Genomic DNA, 22178 nt, shown 5'->3' on the forward strand with positions numbered 1-22178 from the left:
AAGCGTTTTATTAAACAATCCCCACACATGATTGCCAACTTTTGTTTCATTTCAATAAACTGTTAATAATGTGCACTGGAAAAAACCAATATACAAACGTTTTCAGTGAGCAGAGAATGCGAATCATAATAAACAACAAACAAATATTATACAGTAGAACATCTTCATACTGAACCGCCAAAATCGCTCGCACTCATTAGCATCTTTTTAAAAAAAGTAGAAAAAAGCAAATTAGAATGTGCATCACATGGCGGGCGCGTAAATGTCTCTAATAATGTTCAATGAGTTTGATTTTAGGGTAAAAGCTGAGTTATTCTGCTGTATGATATTTATGTTGTGTATGACTGTAAATCTCTGTAATGAATGAACAAGTTTTATTAACCGAACTAAAGAGATGAAGTCGCTTGCTCTCAGATTTTTTATTCATACAGCTTTGGACATTGCATTTAAAACACGCTCGTTTCGGAGTCGCATTTTTAATTATTTTACATTGCCCGTAAACGTTTAATTTTGCAGAGCAAGATCTATTTCCGACTTGGGTAAGAAATATAATAACGAATAACACGATTTTCTCTTAAACGAAATAATTGTACACAGTAGTAGTAGGTAACTACTGAAAAACCTGTAAGTTGTTATTATTTTGTATAAGTATTGCCAGCGTTTTTTAAGACGCAGGTCTAGTACTTACGCGGTTTTACAATGAAAGTAATACCGCGTAATGTATGCTAATTGCTAACATACATAATTTAATATTTTATTTAACAGAATGTGGGTCTAAAATTTGGAGTGAAAAGTGCGCCCCAACAATTTTATCCTAAATTTTAGGCTGTTCTATAAAAAATAAAAATTGAATGTGCTAATTTTCGCGTTTACGCCGATGGAAAACATTTGTCGTAAAAAAACTCGTAAAAAACATGGTTGACGAAAGACTTCTAAGCGAAAGCTTCAAGATATACATACTTACGTTATGCAATATTCAAATTGAATGATCACTATAAATTGTTTCATCATCGTGCATCGGCTCATGAAGTATTACCTAATTAATTGCTTAATTAATTAAGTTAGGAACTACGGTTAGGAACCTAAATGTAGGTACATAATCTTATGTCCTTAAGAGGATACGCTATTCCCCAAATTAATCCGTGGACAATGCGTCTAGATAATATTTTTTTATATGTACAATATGGATCTGTTAAAGCTATGCCTCTACGTACGACTTTTTCTGAATTTATTAATAAATAAATAAAAAATAACCCTTCGAAAATCGCAAAAAATTAATGCCCCGTACCCCGCCAATCCACCGACCATTTTTTTTTTCACCGACAAATTTGAAAGATCTTTAAGATAAAATAAAAACGTAGAGGCATAGACTCACTCTTCCGGAAGATATTCATTTAAAAAAATTAGATAGGCTCTATTTTGAAGAAGGAATCAGAGGACCACGTTACTTCGATTAATGTATCTGTCTCTATCACAATACACGTGGTGAAGCGTGACGGCAATAGTTTATTCATTTAAATACTACTGCACCCGCGTTGCCTCTTAAAAGTTAGTATACACATAATAATAAATATTGTCAACTGCAATATCTTTGCCTACAGAGATTATAAAATATTTATTAAAATTACTACAAAAAAACAAAATTCTTAACAACTAACAAAAAGTAAATTTCGCATATCTCCTCTCTACGCGAACGAACACATAACCATAAGCAACTGACTTTGTTTTGTAACAGTAACATCTACAGTACGGTAAGTAACATTTACATCAATAGGAAATACATCGACATTCGATATCAATAAGAAATCCACAAGTAGGCTAAGCAATTTAAAAGTTAGATCAGATTGGGGATGAGACGACCAATTCGGAAGTTAGCGAAGACTCACAAAGTCGTGAAGTTGCGCCATCGCCCATCGGGAATCCCGCTGATCATCGCAGCGCTGATTCGACACTTTGGATCACATTAAATATTTGTTACGCCCAAACTTTTGGTTACTTGTTTCGTTTATTAAGTAGCATCAATACTGCCCAAAATGCTTTAAATATACTTAAGATTAGTATTTTTTATTGTTGCAATTTATCAAAAGAATAACATAATAAATTCTAACCCAAAGCCCAAAGGGTTAAAATTAAGGGGCTAATTCTTGTTAAGTTCTTATATGATATTTGGCACTTCTTTTCGAGATGCTCCCGTAGGCTTTCGTTATTCAAGTTACGTAGTAAAGTACAACTAGTAACTTTTTTTTTTTATCGTTGTGGGAATGCATTTACGCATCCCCGGGGCATGGGGAGGACCACCGAGGTATGTGGGATTCCCCGGGGCGGACGTAGTATCCGCACCCGGGACTACCTACTAAAACCCCAACGGTGTTCCTGCACCTGAAGGTGGGACTACGGGAAACACGTGATATACGACCGCAGCCCCACCACCTCTGCCTCTTTGGGCTCCACTCGTGGAAACACCACATTCCACACCACTCCGCGACGATGCGCTGGAACACCTAGCGCATCGTGGCCTACCCGGGACTCGATGTCATGGGCGACGGCAGCCCCATGCCGACGCCCCGAGCACACCTGCTAAGGCGGGACGTCATGACCATGTCTGGCCCCCGGTCTCCGCCTCGGCCGTCTCCGAGGATCGTGCGCCTCCGCCTCTCGCCTGCACTCCGCCTCCTCCTTCGACGACATCACCGATTCAGCGAATGTCTCGACTGCCCTCCAAAAGTGTTGGCTGTCCAGCATCGCACGAACGATGGCCGGCAGCGTGATGTCGGGTCCAATAGTGGCCTGTAGGGCCGCTCTTTGACTACTCCAAGCGGGACAGACGAGCAACGTGTGCTGCGCCGTGTCTCGGTCGTCATTACAATGATGGCAAGCAGTGTTTTGGTCGCGTCTGGCCATGTCGCACAGGTACTGACCGAAGCAGCCATGCCCGGTCAGCACCTGTGTGAGGCGGTACGTCAACGCACCGCTGTCCCTGTCCACCCATTCCCTCAGTATGGTATTGCGCCTAGCAGATCTACGCTGATTGAGGACTCATTTAGACGATCGAGCCAAAGGTCTAAATCCCGGTCCCGTGCTGCTCTTCTCCATCGCCGTATTTGATCTGGCGGTGGGATCCGTCCTTCTTCGCGTTCCTCCTGGCACAGCCAAAATATTTCTGCCAATGATTCGGCTTCGATATCCCGCGGGATACTGCCGGCAAGGACACACGCGGCATTTTTGGAGATGGTCCGGTATCCCCTTATCGCCCTTATTGCCATTGTCCGTTGCAACCCAGTTAGGATCCTCCTGGTCTTGGTTGTCAGTCGCTCGGCCCATATCGGCGCACCGTACATGCACATGGAGCGAATTACTCCCATGTACAGGCGCCGACATCTCAAACTGGGTCCCCCTAGGTTCGGTAGAAGGCCCGCCAATGCGCCGGCGGCCTTGAAGACTTTCACCGTTAAACGGCGGAAGTGCTCTTTAAAAGTCCACCGGCTATCCAGCACTACACCCAGGTATGTCATCGTCTGACTGACCTCGATCCTTGAAGTACAACTAGTACCTACCTAACTCATATTTAGGTGTAACATCTTTTTTTTATGTAACGTATATTCGGCAAAAGTACAAGTGTTTTCACGTTGTGAAGCCTGTTATAACCTGGCAAGATTTGTAAATAAATTGTTATTAAAAAAGTTTCAAGGATCCGTATTTCATTATTATTTACCTTGAGTTATGATTTTCTTAACATAAAATATTAAATGAAGCACAAAAAATAGGACAAAAACACAACTTGGCTTCATTTACGATCCTTGTTTTATTACATTTACGCCCTCGCTTTCACTGACGGTCAAGGAACGTGTTTGATACGTTTCTCATATAAAGATAGCCCCATTAATGATTATAATTATTATTCGCTATGTATTTGTATTCTATTTTAAGAAAATTTTGAATTTTTATTTTGAGAGATTTGCAAACTCCAAATTTTTCACGTTTTTTTTTTTCAATAAATTTACAGCCAACGGCACCCCGGGGACTCGGCGAACACATGGGGCAATTATAACCGAAGCATTACGGAAAGGGTTAACTGGCTGAAGGATTAACTTGTTAAAAGCCTCTGCATTTCAAATGGGACCAATTCGACTACGTCCGCGTGTATACGAGTAAAGTTTTAGACAATCGTGGGAAACAAAAGCATCATTTGAATAGAAAATAATCAAGGGTGAGGCCACATTGCCCCATGCTGTTGCGATGAGTCGCGCAGAGTGACGTCTAGCGTTTTACATGTGTATGGCTGACCTCATACACACGTTTCCCGTACTCGGAAATGCGAATACAATCAGTAGAAAATACACACCTTCGCTTTTTCCGAACGAGGCGAATTCCACACGTACCTTCGTCATACCTTCGTTTCGAGTGCAGCCAGTGCGTTCTCGAGTGAAGAAAAACGAACGTTTGCGCTAGTCTCACGGAATTCCAAATCGAAAATCCACATTAGGAAATCAAACTCGCAAAACGGGTGTTTGCGGCGAGCGTATATTTTTTTAATACAATAATATTAATGATATTGATATTTTCGATGGACGAAAAGGATAGAAATATCAACGGAAAGGAGATAAAGTATGAGGGTGAATTATGCACTGCTTTGTCACCGTCTTTTCTCGTGGTTATCACATGACAACGCATAATATATGGCATGTACAAAAATTTGTTCCGTTGCAAGGGTTCCAACGACATAAAGCATCGCAGACCGCAACGCAAGAGAGCACTGTGGCTTCGCTATAAATAAAATATAAATACGACGGCGAGATGACTCGATCGACGTAAAAAGCTTCGTAAAAACAGGTTTAATCCCCCGAGAGTGGAAAGGACAACAATGAATCATTGGAAAATCGATTATCACAATAGAACGAAGTCTCAAAGGTCTTTAGCGGAGTTATCTCGCCGTTAACTGTGTTACAGCAGGTCTTACTACTGGCTCGGTGGAGCGCTCGCCATCAATTAGAGCGCTCAATCGATGTCTCAGCTGGAGCTATTTCAGAGCAATTAGTACAGCTACTACTACTAAATATTAGCTTTTTGCTGAAGACTCTTAAAGAGAGAGAACGAACCGAATTCGGGTAATTATGGTTCATCAGTGGTTGATAGTGTTTATGCTTCTTCTTTGTTAGATTAATAAATCATAATAGCGTTCTACCACTCTTCTGTCTTCTGCACATACTTGAGCACTTGCTGCTAGTTAACATTCTAATAAGAATACTTTAAACTCAGCGTATTTCAATTCAAATTTAGCTCTACCCTCATTTGGGTACCTAAAACAACCTACAAGATGAAGTAAGTTTCAACGGTGAGGTCCCGACTTGAGGGAGCGAATTACAATACGAGTATTATGCACAGCTACATCATAACATAGCCGAACTGTATTTGCATTCATATTCGTAAGGGTGAAGTTCCCACGTAAATTGTTTGAGTTTTAGTCTCACGCATGCTGCATTAGAAAAATTGCAGCTCCTAAACCATTTTTATCTTTTTCTACATTGAGCCTACATTTAGATAAAACGTAAAATAATAATTTATTTTCCTACTTTCGTATTCCAATAAGTCATAAACAAGTGAAATGTTATTAAGGCTCCGCATCCGGCTTAACTGATTTACCTGTAGCCTTTCAGCTGTGCGCCGCCCAATTAGCCGGCGTCGATATAACCCGACGCAATACCGCCCGGAAATTGTCGCGCGGATGCTCTGTACTTTGTACATACTACGCGACGTTGTATGTAGAGAAACCATAATATGCTAGGCCAGCTTTTCCCAAAGCGGGCGATAACGCCCTCATGTGGGCGCTGAACGTCTAAAGGGGGCGTTCTGTAGAGGCTTGGGGGGTGATTTATTTTATCTGGATGCATTTTAAATTGAAACAAGGGGGGCGCTAAAACACAATCTTTTCTCAAAACGGGCAGTAAAAAAAATAAGTTAGGGAACCCCTGTGCTAGGCTGTAAGGATTAAAAAATATGAATCCATGGCGAAAGTCTATCTTTAAAATATATTTTTTTTTTATTGATACGCGAATTTCACAAGGTCATCTAGTTTCTGAATTATTCTACTATGGGTTGTATTTTACCCACACTGACATCATGAACATTTAATGACTTGGATGTCAACTTTGTAAAAATCTTTAGTTAGAAAAACTATTACGTTTGGGATATCTATTAAGTATAAGATTTAGCGAGACTGCGAAGCAACAAGCCCCTTAAAATCGTCCGGCGATAAGTAAATTGGACCCAATCGCGTTGAATGTTCACTACATCGCGTCCTTAACGCCTCCGTGGTCTAGTGGCGCGAGTAGTAGTAGTAGAGCGCGGCTCTTGACTCGGAGGTCGTGGGTTCGATTCCCGCGTTGGAAACATGTTATTTCCAAGTTTGGTTAGGACAATGCAGGCTGATCACCTGATTGTCTGACAAGTTAGATGATCCATGCGTCGGATGGGCATGTAAAAAGTCGGTCCTGCGCCTGATCTCTCGCCAGTCGTGTCGGTTGTCCGTCCGACTGGGTTATGAGAGTAAAGGAATAGAGATTGCTCTTGTGTACTGCGCACACACTTGGGCACTATAAAATTACTCCTGCGTAGCTGGCCTGGTTTCAATGAAACCGGCCACCGTCACCGAAACCGGTGTGGGAGTTATGATTATTACACCGCGTCATCAAATGTGTACACGCCTTAATAGTGTCGCGACTACATGTCCGCCATAAATTAAAAATTCATTAACAATATATTGTGCACCTGCGCCAGACTTTACAGTTCACTACATGCAAATTGAAACACACAGTTGACCTGACGGCTTCACAAACACATCTTGTAGTTAATAATGTTAATAGCTGTTTGTTCTGATATTATATTAGGCCTTGCGGGAGCTCGCTCTGTGATTCTATAGCTATGTCCACACTGTGCACTTTCATCTTCAATTTTCGTCATCAACTTTCATATTGGCGCATTCAATAATTGAATGCGTCAAGTAACGCAATGCCAATATTGTCATTTTTGAAGTTTTGGATACGGTCAGAGGGCATGCGTCGCGGGCATGCCTTACGTTCGCTGTTGACTGCGCTATAACGCATGCCCTTGACGAACAGAAAAAGGCACAGTGTGGACAAAGCTAATAGGTATTACATAACATTGAAACATTAGGCTAATTACAAGCGACAATAACCTTTACCAATGGTTTATTCATCGATCAGTTTTAATTGGTAACAAGTAACAACAGCAGCAAAGTGTATGTTAATTCAAATCGTTTTTCATGTTTAAATATTAGGAGCATAGTAAGTATTAAGCCTTGAAGGCCGCAGACGCGAGTCTTATTATTTAATAGCCTTCGGGCACGGTGGGGTTTTTAATAAAATAGCTGGAATTTTTATTCAATCCCATTTCATTATACTCATTTAATAAGCTCTATTGTATTTTATGGAGGATTATTAAATTGTCACAAAGCCTAACTAGTTGCGTTTCAAAAAAGGATAGAAATAATGAAGTTAATTCTTCCCGCTTCTTTCCAGAAATTCTTGAAAAGGATTGCGTCCAGCAGTTTATCTACATTCTACGGATTAAAAAATGACATCTTCCTATGTAACTAAGACATGTTAATTAATGCTTGAAAGATTGATGAATACTTGTACGAAATATACAAACCCAATAATATTGCGAGTATCGATGCTGTTGGTACCTACTCTAAACTCTAAAATATAACTATAGCTCGACATTTCAACGTCTACACTTTTCTCACAAAAATCAAGGTATACCTATTATAGTCCTACAAGGGAGAGCTGTTATACAAAGGCACAGAGAGCCAGACGTCCTCCCTGTCTGCATAACGACTTATGCAGCAGAGGGCGTGTTTAGACCCACTCGTCCTAACAATACTTACTGTCAACAGGTTCCGCCAACACTGCATATCTTCCTGCATTTAATACCAACGTCTTCACATACACGTACATATTCTGTTCTTCCAGTAACTGTCACTTAGAACATGATAAAGCACCAATTTTTCAAAGAAACGTTATAAATTGCATTTATATTTCATCATAACAGTAATATATTATAACATATTAGACTGTGGAATGTGTGGATATGCAAGCACCAAAAAAAGATCTTTCGATCAAGAAATTCAAGCTTAGTCAGGCCGATAGGCAACCGTAGGTAATCGTTTCAGAATTTTGCACTGTTTGGCCGGCTCCAAGACATTGTTTGACTTGTTTTATAAATACAGAAAAGACAGCGACAAAACAATTGAATACCAAACACCCATTGTCAAGTAGCATACAGTCAAGCGCCTATAACGCAATCAATAGATGTTTAGCATTCAATTTGTACATACCCCATTGCCATTGTTCCACACCTCGGGCGGTTAACCCGTCACACGTTTATTGGTTCGGGGCAATATGCACCCCGTGGCCTCGCTTTTCGTTTATGTCGTGTAAACAAAACATAAAATACGTTTCCGGACGGGCTCCACGTAATTTATTTTCTCCTACGGTCTCTTTGGTTCCATTTTCTTGGGTACGATCTGATACAGTTAATTGAATTAATGTCCAAAAGATTTACTGGTTGGGCGTCGTTTTTGATCATGAGTTGATTAATTTTGACAGGGAAAACAATGACAAAGGAAAAGAGAAAGCAATATCTGCAAGTCAATTATTTGTAAATGTATAATTGTCAATTAATAAGGAAATACGAGTCCTTTTGCCTATTTATAAGCTAAAATCTGTGTAGTTTATACGAATAGGAATCATTTACGTGGCGGTGGATGGGGCACTATCTGTCTAGACTGACAGGCGTGATAAGCGTGTAATGGAAACGTCAAGCGAAGGGCCCGCGGGCAGCGACACCGCTAGTACAAGGCGTTCATAAATATTGAGAGCTCACACATTATGGAACCCCGAATTTATCCAGCCAAGAGTGTGCCTAATTTTCTTTTTATCATAAAATTGTGCGTAGCATGAGTAATTCTTGTAAATGACTTACAGGACCTTTTTGTAGCCAAGGCTAAAGGAGTTACAAATCGAGTAACAAAATGTATCGATTTATTTTTTGCAACACATAGATTACTTCATAAATATTGAGAGTTCACTCATATTGGAACCCGAATATTATGTCCAGCCGAGGATGTACTAAATTAAGTATCTACTTATAAGTAATAACTTTATAGTACCTTTTTATAGCCAAGACTGAGGGAGTTACAAATCAATAAAGAAAATGTTTCCAAACTCTTTTGTATAGGTTATTCTACCTATGTTAGAAAAGTCAAAAGGCATCATCGATCGATCATAAATTCTTTATGGGCTGGGTGGGTATAAACCAGCCTACACCACAAACAATTTTATCAATTACAATGGCTTCATTCCTCCATTGTCTGTGGAGTTCGTTGCCGGTCTTGCTAGACTAAAACTTTATCGGATTGCTTGAAACTTTTATGTTCGATCGACGAGTTCTTACAATGAAAGCATGCAACATTAATCTGAGTATTCCGAAAACATGTACAAAAATATGAAAAACTCAGCTCCGTACAGCAATAAGTAATAACTCTCGTTGAAAACAATAAAAAGTATCATAAAAATTCTCTACGCTACTCTTGAAATGTTCTGCAAATAATTTGGAGCGCAGATATAATGTCCGGAGTTACGTCCCACTGTATCGCGGACGTAAAATGTTTATACTGCGCGGACGTGGCCGGAATCTGGAGTGGACCAATTCGTCCCAGATTACCACTGCTCACGGTAAGAACTCGCAAAAACTTAAGTGACTTCAATCATTGCTTATAAGTGCCTATGTGCATAGACAGGGTTAGTGCGTGGATTATTCGCGCGAGCTCCAAGGATCTATTAGGGTAAGTATTTTCTATAGAGCGCGGATTATTAAAACAATAAACACAGAAAAAACAAACAGAAGAATACATTTCCATGAAATGTTTATACAGCGGCTAGGCCCCTAATTGCCTGTGGACCTTTCCCTTAAATCCGTTACACGTTTGTTTGGGACAAATCCCTAAAAGCTGTCTCATTAAAGTCGCGGTCTTGTTGTACTGTAGCGCGACGCGAACAAGACAATCGTAAAGTGACACGACACGACAAATCAAATTATGGGGATGAATGTTGCTTTTTCAAAGATATCTCTCACATGCGCTTAAAGAAATTAAAATATCAGTCTTCTGAAGAACTAGACGTTCCATACGCGCAAAATATTTTCTCCTGTGAACCGTACATTTTTGCACGATAAAAAGGTAGAATAGTTGCGAGGTAATACAGGGAATGATGTCATGTACAGTAGCTTGTTGTTAACTACGTCAACTGTCGAGACATCGTATCCGTAACTTTTTCGCTGTGCTAACGAATCAAAACTTTGTTACGATAATGAATGAAGCATTATTACCTACTACCGTACTTACTTTGCAGCAATGACCCATTTGTGAATGAACCCTAAGGGCCAACGCTAAAACACGGGCGGCCGCGGGCGCGGGCGCAAGCAGTCGACGTTGTTTCCGTTGACGTCTTTTTGCCCGGTCTTCCGACGCGTGCGCCCGCGCCCGCATCCGCCCGTGTTTTAGCGTTGGCCCCACAGACATTGTTGGCCTTAAATCCTAATATTCGTTTCTCACAGATCGAAAACCAAAACTCCACATTGCTATATTAAATACTAGTTCTAACAATAAATACATTTTGTAAATCTCGTAGAAATACTACCAGCCGATATTGGGCTAGACATATAAAATGTCGAACACATTTCTCGGTTATCTAAAACTGTCGCGAGGCGGCGCAGACTGTTTGGCCAGCAACAGTTCAAAATTTATAGCCGAGAAGAGCAAATATTTCATTTCACACGATGTATCAAATCCTTTGTTTTTATACGCTGTTTGCTTTGTTCCCGAAATCACGTATCTCGCAGCTTCTATTTAACGCCGAGGGATAATGACACTCCTTTGAGGTTTGTTAATCGTTCATACATTTCTGTACAATGATTCTGCTTTTACCAAAGTTACTGCTTCTTTGCTCCAATTTACTTTGGTTTAGATATGTCGCAGTCGACTGGTTAAAAAAGGCATTCAATCAAACAGCTAGCCCTTTGACTGAACAACGCCATTCAATCACATGGCTATAAGTCATTTAGCCGACCTGTTGACTGCAACGTTCAACACTACAGCTAGATGACGCTTAGCCAACTGATTAAATGGTAAATTAACTAAGGTGGCCATTAGTTTAGTGCTAATATTATTACACAAGCGTAATGATAACAAACAGGTTAATTATATTCTAACTCATTTTGAACACAATTGCAATAATACCTTGGTGATGCATTTCATAATCTCGTAATTTCTCCACGAATATTAGTTTAAATTTTGATTCACTCGTATTTGTAACGTATATTTACGAAAAATATCTTTATACAACCACAAAACACCGGTTAATTGACGCCATATTGTAAACAAAACGCACCTAGCGCCGCGGTGGTGAGCGCTGAACAAATTCAATCAAACGGCGGCTTTTGAATCAGCTGTAGTGTTGAACGTTTTGAGCGACTAAAATATTCAATTAAAAAGCTAGACGTGTAATTGAATATCGTTGTTCAGTCAAAGGGCTAGCTGTTTGATTGAAGCTATTTAAACCAGTTGGCTGCGACAGATACATTGTCATTTGTCAGTTTATGAATTATACTGATTAGTGTTTAGTCAAAACTCAAATAGTAAGTAGTTATATTATTTAGCTTTTGAATCTGGATTAAATTAAAGTTCTAATAAAATTGAATTAAATAGCAGAATAACAGTAGATACCTACTAACCAGTAGATATAACATTATATTTCTCAAACCACAAGGTTAATCACAAAACTTCATATTATTTAATGTCGAAATGCGTGTAGAATATGCAAATATAGCTACTGAATTTCGACCAAAGTATTCTGATAATTATTTGAAAAGTATTTTAATTAATGTCATGAATATTAATGTTGGTTATATAAATATAGCGTCCTAAAATGATACAAAGTTCGTTGACCCGGTGTCGGGGCTCCTACTTCCAACTCCATTAATTTCGCGTGACCAGCGGCAGTATACTCAAATTATAACACCGACCAAATTCTCTACTAATATTCTATTCGATAAAAAAAAAACAAAAATGAAGTACCTAAAAAAAGTTATTAAGCACCCATTTCATTAGATAAGAATTATAATTCTCCTGGACTTTACCTACTATGATAAAATTTTAAAGAAAACGGACTACGTGGCTTTATAAAACTACGTCACGTATCAGCTACGTAGCAATACGTTCCAATTCCGCTACGGCGTAGGACGTCTACGGCGTAGCGACTACGAGCTATGACGCTACACACTTGCTCCGCGAGTCGCGACTGGCGAGTGGCGCCGAATAGAATATTAGTGATTGCTGCTTATCTTTATACCATAGACGAAACTGTGTTTATATTTTTTATATGCATTTCTTGGCAACAGCTGAAAGTGTTTGCGTAATTTTATGTGTAAATGGAATTTGGGAGAGAAAAACGATAGTTTTTCTAGGCGTTAGGTAAATTTCTCATGTAGTTGAACGCGTATTGCTATTGTTTCTCTGGTACTGCTACCAGTAGGTAGTATCTCAAAATACAAAATCCACCCGTTACCTATTAAAATTACGGCTTAGAAGTTGCTACCGCTAAGCCCTACAATGTGCAAACTTTTAACGACTAAGGCGTAACTCACTACAACGCATTCCACCTGCAGCTTAATCCAGTCTCTACCACTGCAATATGATTAATATGCAAATCCCCGTTGTAGTCAGTTGCAATTCTCTAAGCGCGCCACTGAGCACACAGGAGCAGACACATGAACGCAACAGTCGAGTGAAGCAAGTAAAATGCAATAATATAATTGTGTGCGCATGGTTACGATTATAATACAGCCTTTGCCGACATAATTTCGATTGCCCCGAATCATAATTATATTCACTTTGAAGGGTTAACACAGACGGACAGACGATGTCTCAGTTATAGAGTCCGTTTTTACCCTTTGGGTACGGAACCCTAAAAAGGAAAAACCGAATACTTTACAAATTTTACAATCATCCATAACCCCGACTGGCCCAAGTATTTGGCGCACAAGGGCCTGGCGCACGTTAATTTACTAGACAATGTGTAGGTACTGTAATATTTACGGGCCGCCAAACGGGCTCGTTCAGCGCTAAGAAAAATCTTGGCATATTTACCTATTCCCCAGAGCGCCGGCTTTTCTAGTTACATCTAACGAGTTGCGGCTAGTGATGTCACTGGAATATTATATCGATAGAGAAGCAAAGTATCTTATTGTTGAGTTCGATTAAAGCACCTGAACTCGATTAAATCCCCACTTACACTGCTGGAATATTACAAATGGACATCTAGTTCATATTGGTATGAACTTGATTATTCGGATAAGTAAACATTGATAATATTCAGGTAAACTGGTAAACAATGGTAGGTCAAAAAGAAAAAAAAATTACAACAGTTACAGCATAAAGCATAAACAAACCAGTATTTTAGAGGCCTAAAAAGCAGAAAGTATATAAATTATTAAAACTTAAAATAATGAGATAATATTGAGACGGTTCATCGACAAGCAACATCACTAATGGTTCCGTGTGGTTAGGTTGAAGGATATCTCCTAGCGACAACGTAAATACGCCGATGCCGGCTCTATATCACAAAGTTAGGTAAAGACCTCACTACACATGGATTTACGCTCCGTTAAAAATTGCGATTTCCGCCGCTAATCGCATTGCGGACGACCGAGTCTGTTCAGAGTTCAGACTTAGTGTAAGTAATGAAAGAGGATATTGGGAGGGAATTGGAACCGGTATTCAGAATTACAGAGCCAATATTAGTTATTTTATGAGACCTACATGCTGCACGTTGAAGTAGTAAATCTAGGTTTGGTTTCGTAATACTTTTTTATCACAACCCAATTAAAATGCTACTTTGGCCAAAACCACGACGGGAGTACCTCCATATTAAAGTCGTATAAAATATGTCTAGCCCCGTAGTTAGAGCAATTTAATAAAATAAAGTTTACTTGCAAATTAGTTTACGAATATCAACCAGAATGTTGTGGCCCAGTGGGATATAATTTATGATTTGCCGCAGTCGGAGAGTGGCGGCGAGTGGCGGCGAGAGGTGGCGAGTAGCGGCGAATGACGGCGAGAGGCGGCGAGTGGTGTCAGACGCGGCCGACGCGATCGAGAGTTCCAACTAATTGGAGCACCCATCGACAAACCGTAAAGATGTCATTTACAGTAATTTTACTGCAACACAGCAGCATTTATATTAAAATTAGTTGTGCGGGTTGAGTACCGACGTGAATTCTAAAATAGAAAGACTATATATATTGCTTTAACTATTTATCTATCCAAACTACCTTTAACTAGCTAGAAACAACAACGGCTCAACCGATGATGTTACGATTAATTTTGCTGGTTAGGTCATAACAGTAAATTGAAAAGTAAAACTCCTTAAAGTTATTTCTTACTAAATTGCTTTGAATTTTTTGCTTCAAATTGTTAATTACATTATAGTTTAACCACTACTAGTAATAGCGTAATCTAATCAGTTAATAGAAAGGCCAGTGACCTTTCATAGAAGAAGGACGATACGATTAAGTGTACATTAAATAAAGCAGCCGTATACATACAGTCAAAGACGGTTCGGGAATGTATAACTTCAGAACCTTATTACTATTGAGTAAGGTCGAAAACCTTAAAACCAGCGGGGCTAAAATGGTCGCTTTGGAGAATCATATATTGAATCATAATATGATTCCTTTTTAAACTCTACTTTGCGTGCAATTAATATAGAGATTCGCTTCGATTAATGATTGGTCGCCGCGCGCGAGCGCCGCGCGAGAGACCAATCATTGATGTAAGTGAATCACTTTATGAATTGCACGCAAAGTGGAGTTTAAAAGTGATTCGCTTCGATTAATGAATGACGACCTCTGTGGCTCAGTGGTGAGCGCGTTGGTAGCTCAAGCCGGGGGTCGCGGGTTCGAATCCCGCCGACGGAACAAAAAAAGTTTTTCAAAAGTTCCTGGGTCATGGATGTGTATTAAATATGTGTATCATATAATAAAAATCTTAAATATATGTATAGTATAAAAAGTATTAAATATATATCCGTTGTCTGGTACCTGTAACACAAGTCCTTCAGGTACTTACCACGGGGCCAGACCGACGTGGTGTAAAGCGTCCATAAATATTATTATTATTATTATTATTATTATAATGATTGGTCTCCGCGCGCGAGCGATCTCGCGGGACCAATCATTAATCTAAGTGAATCACTATATGAATTGCACGCAAAGTGGAGTTTAAAAATTAATCATATTATGATTAATTATATGATTCGATCCAAAGCGACCATTTTAGCCCCGCAGATCTGCTCCCGACCGTACTTTGTGCATATTACTTGGTACTACTAATATAATATATTCTGTGATATTACTTAGTATTTAAATACATTAAACTCATCAAGCATCACTTTGGACATCTTTGTATGTGCTTAATGCGCTCGTTGCAAGTTCCCGCCGTGGAGGAAGCGTCTTGAGATGGAGCATTATAGCATTAAAATGTATTAACGATGCTCGCTTTAGACAATACTAAGTTGCTATTTTAGTTCGGATATAGGATAACACATCAGAATGAAAGAGCGTGGCGCAGTTGTGGGCTTCTTTGGTGAGGCAAGTATAGTGAGTCAAGAGTGAGCATCTATTGCTACCTGTCAAGTTTCACTGAGTAATCTAAAAGAGTCGCGGTCTATAACTTCGTTCGTAATAATTTTAACCTATTTTTATTTATCAAAACAATGTCTGTCGGGAGAACAAAAATAAATACTAAATAAAACAAATGCACATCGAAGTAGAGCAGATCATAAATCATTTGCAGCGTTAACTGTCGACGCTGTAATGCAATATTGTTTTCTAACTGGTTGTTCCCAAAGCGCTGCAAGTTGATGTGTACACAATATACAATCCAGACACAGCTCAATACTGTTTAGTGTTTACTCTATGTAGATTGTAAATATCTACTTGTACGTCCCTAGCTCGACAACAATGGTCGCATTGTAACAATTAAAATTGATTACCTACATTGGGGAACCCATTTGCAAAATTAATAATCACAAAATATTGGGCGCCTTTATGTAAGGTACGTTTTTACTGAAGCTGCGTTTCGAGAAATGGGTTTTGAGAACCAGTGGCCAAACTAAGTGCAGGGATTCTTTTGGATGTTTGAAACACATTCCTCGCAACATAGCTCCGGTGGAATCGTAGCCACTGTAAATGTTGCTGCAACTTCGTTATGCCAAAATTATTTTTGAAGTGAAAGCTTCTTTAGCGGCGTTGAGCACTTTTGTGGGATGGGTAAAAACTGTGAAACTCGCGTCAGATTCTCGTGCTGATCGAAAAACTGTAAGACGGTTGGAGAGTAGGTAGTGTTGTAACATCGAAATGGATTAATCGAACAATCGATTGTTTTTTTTCGATTGTCGATATTTTTTAATCGATTAATTAAAAAAAACGATTTTTAAAAATCGATTTTCATAAAAAATGGGTTAAAAATTTAATCGATTGTAAGGGTTTCGATTTATTAAAAAAAAAAACGATTTTTTAAAAATCGATTTTCATAAAAAATAGGTTAAAAAAATATAAACAACGTTAATAATCAAGTTTTCACTTCTGCCGGCACTCCCGGAGTGCAACCCGTCTTTTTTTTTAAACTATCCTACATCCTTTCCCTGGACTCAAAGTATCTCCATACCAAATGAATGGATTTCCTTTGTATTAACTTTATTCATTTTCTCTACTCTTCATGGCGAGATACATCACGCTTTCCGTTTTTGTGGGACTTTTGTAAATCGATCTTGGCGTCTCCCCTCGACTCTTGGCCTCCCCTTCGACGTTTGTTGCGTATATTTCTTTCATTAATCATCTCGAACGTTCTCTGTACGTGGCGAACAATCCCGGGGTTCTTTCACTGAGTATTTCGAATAAATCCTGTTCGCTAATGCTGCACTGATTAATCGTTGAGGTGGAACCACACTTTGTTCACGTGAGCAAAGAATAGCTGTACTTACATTAAGTGCTATTTTCCTAATGACTTGATTGCACCTACCGAATAGAGTGACGTCGAGGCAATGCCCTCAGCACAACCATATTATAAATTGCCCCCGTTTGCTCGTTTGCCCCCTTATTTCATTAAAAAAAATATATGATATGAATGCTTCATACATAGTATCGAATGCTTAACCGAAGACAGTATCTCGCTACTCAACTCAGTAGGTGTAATCTCTGTATTAGCTCCGTGGGTGTAATCAAAGCCTAATGAGTTTATTTTGACATGAGACAGCCATATAAGATTGATATTAAAAACTCTTTCTATCAAGTTTTCCATACTAATTTATTAAATTAGTGGTTAGGTGTTTTACAACGCACTAAAGTAATTAATGCACCGAAGACATGTTTTAAGTACGAAGTCATTGCCTTCGCCAACCTAATCCAATTAAGATCGCTGGCCTACCCTCACCTTAGCTAATTCGATTTGCATAACAGTAGACAAACAATGGAGATGGTTACATCTACACTACTATTATAAAGAGGAAAGATTTGATTTTTTGTTTGTTTGTTTGTTTGAGTCGAATAGGCTCCGAAACTACTGGACCGATTTGAAAAATTCTTTTACCATTGGAATCCTGCATTATTTCTGCTGAACATAGGCTAATTTTTATTTTGGAAAAATATAAGGTTCCGTAAGATATTTGGGATTTTCGGACGCAAGGTTTAAAAAATCAACCAGAAAAGTTACTTATTTTGCGTACGCTGCCTAAACTATAAAAGATAGAGGCATAAAATGTTCTAAGTAATTATAGATCTTTTAAATATCTACAAAAAAGTCCGCGACACACTATACCTATCTATGTTGAGTGAGGCACAATAACCATTTTTTTATTAAAAAATCTAGAATTTTTTTGGACTATATTTAAATGCGTTTATTTAAATCATGTTATTGACCCTTATCAAAATAAATTATTTCATCACTAAGTACAGTTAATGTAGATAATATTCGGTCTTTGAATGATTAAAATTGGACGTTTGGTTTTAATGTTATGGCGAAATTAAAATATTACGATTTCTGCTGCACGTTGCGAATTGGGCGTCAAGGCGCGATGCGCGGGTGTGCGTGCGGTAGGGGAGAGATTTAATTATCAGTGCCACAGACTCGCCCGGAGAGTCCACGTAAATATTACCTCGATCGTGGGAATCGCAGACACAATAGATTTTCAATAGTTATGCGACAGCCGGGTGCTGCTTTATTGATTTGATATAGACTATCGTGCTTCATTATTATAATCCTAATTTCAAAAAAGCTTTAAAAGTTATGACTACGAAAGTAATATTTTTAGAACTTTTTAAAATAAGTTTTGAATGACTATTATTTTTGATTGCTATTATAATTAATTAATTTCTTTAACTATAAATCTCCAATAGCGGCAGCCGGCTGCCAGCATAACAATTGAAGATCTATTGTGTCTGCGATACCCACGATGCCGATGCACGATGGAAGTATTAATGCATATTTTTTAATCCACACTATTTCTGCTGAATATAGGCTATATTTAATGGGAGAAAAAAGGGAACCGTATTAAGTGTTAATAATTGTGTGAAAAATCTACCAAAATATTCCTTCTTGCTTATCCATACTAATATTATAAATGCGAAAGTATCTCTGTCTGTCTGTCTGTCTGTCTGTCTGTCTGTCTGTCTGTCTGTCTTGCTTTCACGCCAAAACTACTGAACCGATTGCAATGAAATTTTGTATACAGTTATTCTAGAGTCTGAGAAAGGACATAGGCTACATTTTGATGTGGGAAAATATCTTATTTCCATGAAAATTTCGATGAAAATGAATTCGCATTGCGCGTGGCCAGCGCTCATCCCGGGGGTCCTGGATTCGAGTCCCGCAGGCGGGACAAAAAGTTTTCAATGTTCCTGGGTCTTGGATGTGTATTAAAATAAAATTTCAAAAATCTTAAACATATTTTATGTACAATATTATAAAAAATCCAGAAATATATCGATGGAATGAACATTTTAGTTCTAATACGATTCAACAGATGGCGTTTTATTTTTTACTTTATTGTAACATAGAACTAATCATACTTATTAGTTAGTATGTTTTTGTTTATAGTTTTTAATACGTTAGAATATTATGTTTAATAATATTATCACTTGGTATAATAATAATCAATCTATCTTATCTTATGTAGAACTCCTACTGCATTTCTAATCCATACTATCCATACTAATATTATAAATGCGAAAGTATTTCTGTCTGTCTGTCTGTCTGTCTGTCTGTCTGTCTGTCTTGCTTTCACGCCAAAACTACTGAACCGATTGCAATGAAATTTTGTATACAGATATTCTAGAGTCTGAGAAAGGACATAGGCTACATTTTGATGTGGGAAAATATCTTATTTCCATGAAAATATCGATGAAAATGAATTCGCATTGCGCGTGGCCAGCGCTCATCCCGGGGGTCCTGGGTTCGAGTCCCGCAGGCGGAACAAAAAGTTTTCAATGTTCCTGGGTCTTGGATGTGTATTAAAATAAAATTTCAAAAATCTTAAACATATTTTATGTATAATACTAGCTGTTGCCCGCGACTTCGTCCGCGTGGACTTTAGTTTATAGCGCGCGGTGTCAACAAAATTTGTGTCAAATTTAAAAACTTTTTAATACCCTGGTAAGTGCTTCCGGTGTAGCGCGGCCCTTAATTAATCAAAATACCCAAAAACAGCTATGCAGTGTGCACATAATCTATACTAATATTATAAATGCGAAAGTATCTCTGTCTGTCTGTCTGTCTGTCTGTCAGTCTCGCTTTCACGCCAAACGCCAAAAGTATCTCTGTCTGTCTGTCTGTCTGTCAGTCTCGCTTTCACGCCAAACGCCAAAACTTCCGAACCGATTGTAATGAAATTTTGTATACAGATAGTCTAAAGCCTGAGAAAGGACATAGGCTACTTTTTTACTGGAAAAAAGGGTTGTAAGGGGGTGAAAATGCGTAAATTTGTTCAAATTAAGTTAGTTCCAACAATTCATAATAGATGGCGCCGTGCGTCTTCTAAATCGCGCTGACGCTTGCTCAAAAGTCTTTCTATAAGACGTGGTATCATCTTTTTAAGTTTCGATTTTTTTCGATTGTTATATCTATTCTACGGTATTAAATAACTCAGTACTTTATCTGCAGTGACGTAACCTTAAATCTATCAATGATAAATAGTTTATGGGTAAAGTTGTGTAATTGGAGGGCTAAATAAGCTTTAAAATTTGGCATAAAGTATAAAGTTTAATATAAAAAAATGAAATACTTATTGTGTGCACACTGCACAGCTGTATTGATTTAAGGGGTACCAGGGTTTTTTTATAAAAGCTTTTGACACCAATTTTGTTGACATCGCGCGCTATAAACTGAAGTCCACGCGGACGAAGTCGCGGGCAACAGCTATATTACTATATACAGGACATGAGACACTTCGTTAGCTCAAACAATAAATCCTAGAAGCGTTACAGATATATCCACAACATAGTTCTAACAAACTAGGCTAAATTATGAAGACAATAGTGCAAAGGAGTAAAAAAAATAAATTAAAAAATCAAACCTTTTTTTAACATTCCTCTATTAGTAACCAAGTTGCGAAGCCCTAAAAGACCTTTGATGTAACGCACGAGTTATGCCCACTACCGTGAATCAGTGACCTTGTTTTGTGTAGGAAATAGCTACCTGTTAAATCGTAGCTTCGTGGAACGAAATAGCAGATCAAGAATTAAGTACTTATTACTTTTATCTTTCAATTATATCACGTCATATTGGAAGGTATCAATCTGTACCATAAATGCTTGGCCAAATAAAAACTAGGGGCATTACTCAGAAATTAATTCAATTTCGATTTTTGATAATTCGTGATGCATACTCCCAAACAAACTCGAATTGAAATATAATATATTTATCTTTTCGATCCTGATCGGGAGTATTAGGCATCCATTACACGGTAGGTTTTGCTGTCAGTTTTACCACAGTCATGGCCGTAACTGATGGATAACCTACCATGTAAGAGCGTGAATGACGGTTGCATGAACTTGATTAACGAAAATCTGGATATTTCGATTTTTGCTTCATGCAACCATTAGTCACGAATTTTGAGTGAATGTTGTCACATCTGTCAAAATAGGAAAAAAATTAGAAACATACCTTTGAAAATGTTGACTTTGACTGACATAAAACTGAAGAGAATTCAGTGACCGTCTAATACCATTCGTCAGTCCACCATCAGTCAAACATAATTCATGATTGACGGAATTGACTGTCGCTTGTATGAGCGTGTAATGGAAGCCTTAGAGATTTATTTTGATTGTTGATCACTCGGGAGTGAGGTGTTTCCTTAAAAATGTTCTCGAGCATGAGTAGTATTCATAAAAATATTGCTGGGTACACCGTACTGAATGTAACGTGATATCCGTATCCATTGTGCAGCAGAGGACGTTGGCAGGGTGATAAATGACTGCGACATAATGCCTAAGACTTTTTCTACGTCATTCTAATCCATCGTCCTAGTGATTCACGAGACAATAAAACATTGTTTGATATCATATTTGTGAGGATATTTAGTACATTAGATATTATCATTATTTACCTACAAATGCCTACAATATGTGATGTACTTAATGTAGATTATTGAAAATATAAAATATCTTATTACTTACTAGCTGTTGCCCGTGACTTCGTCCGCGTTAGCATAATAGATCACATCCTAAGTATTATTTATTGTACAAATATATTCAGTGTACAGAATTTACTTTTCTACGCTTTTATTATATTAATATAGATGTTCCGCGGCTTCGCTTGCGTTATTTAGGAATTTCACGCAACCGTACATTTTTCCGCAAAAAATAGCCTATGTGGTGGTCTACTCTTCATGTTTGCCAAATAACATAAAAATTACTCCAGTAGTTCTTAAAATAATAAGCAATTTCAAATGATTTCCCCCGATCTTTCAACATTTTACTCTATTTCTTCGCTTCTATTAGTCTTAGCGTGATAAAATATAGCCTATAGCCTTCCTCGATAAATAGGCTAT

At 38.3% G+C, this 22178-nt stretch overlaps 1 protein-coding gene across 1 annotated transcript; it reads right to left on the minus strand.

The window, feature by feature from the left end:
- Positions 1-2577: 2577 nt before the first annotated feature.
- Positions 2578-3321, minus strand: LOC121726079. The gene is made up of 2 exons (XM_042113307.1): positions 3214-3321; positions 2578-3024 (listed from the first exon to the last, which is right to left on the minus strand). The coding sequence occupies exons 1-2, from the start codon at positions 3319-3321 to the stop codon at positions 2578-2580; spliced, it is 555 nt and encodes a 184-aa protein (XP_041969241.1).
- Between the last annotated feature and the right edge of the window lie 18857 nt (positions 3322-22178).

Source organism: Aricia agestis, chromosome 4 (genome assembly GCF_905147365.1).
Source record: "Aricia agestis chromosome 4, ilAriAges1.1, whole genome shotgun sequence".
NCBI lineage: Eukaryota > Metazoa > Arthropoda > Insecta > Lepidoptera > Lycaenidae > Aricia > Aricia agestis.

Bases quoted from the DNA above. Each gene is read 5' to 3' on its own strand.
- LOC121726079 (XM_042113307.1), bottom strand. From the start codon at position 3,321: ATGGGCCGAGCGACTGACAACCAAGACCAGGAGGATCCTAACTGGGTT. The intron at 3,025-3,213 runs GTGTGTCCTTGC...GTCCTCAATCAG, and splicing joins ACCATCTCCAAAAATGCCGC to CGTAGATCTGCTAGGCGCAA.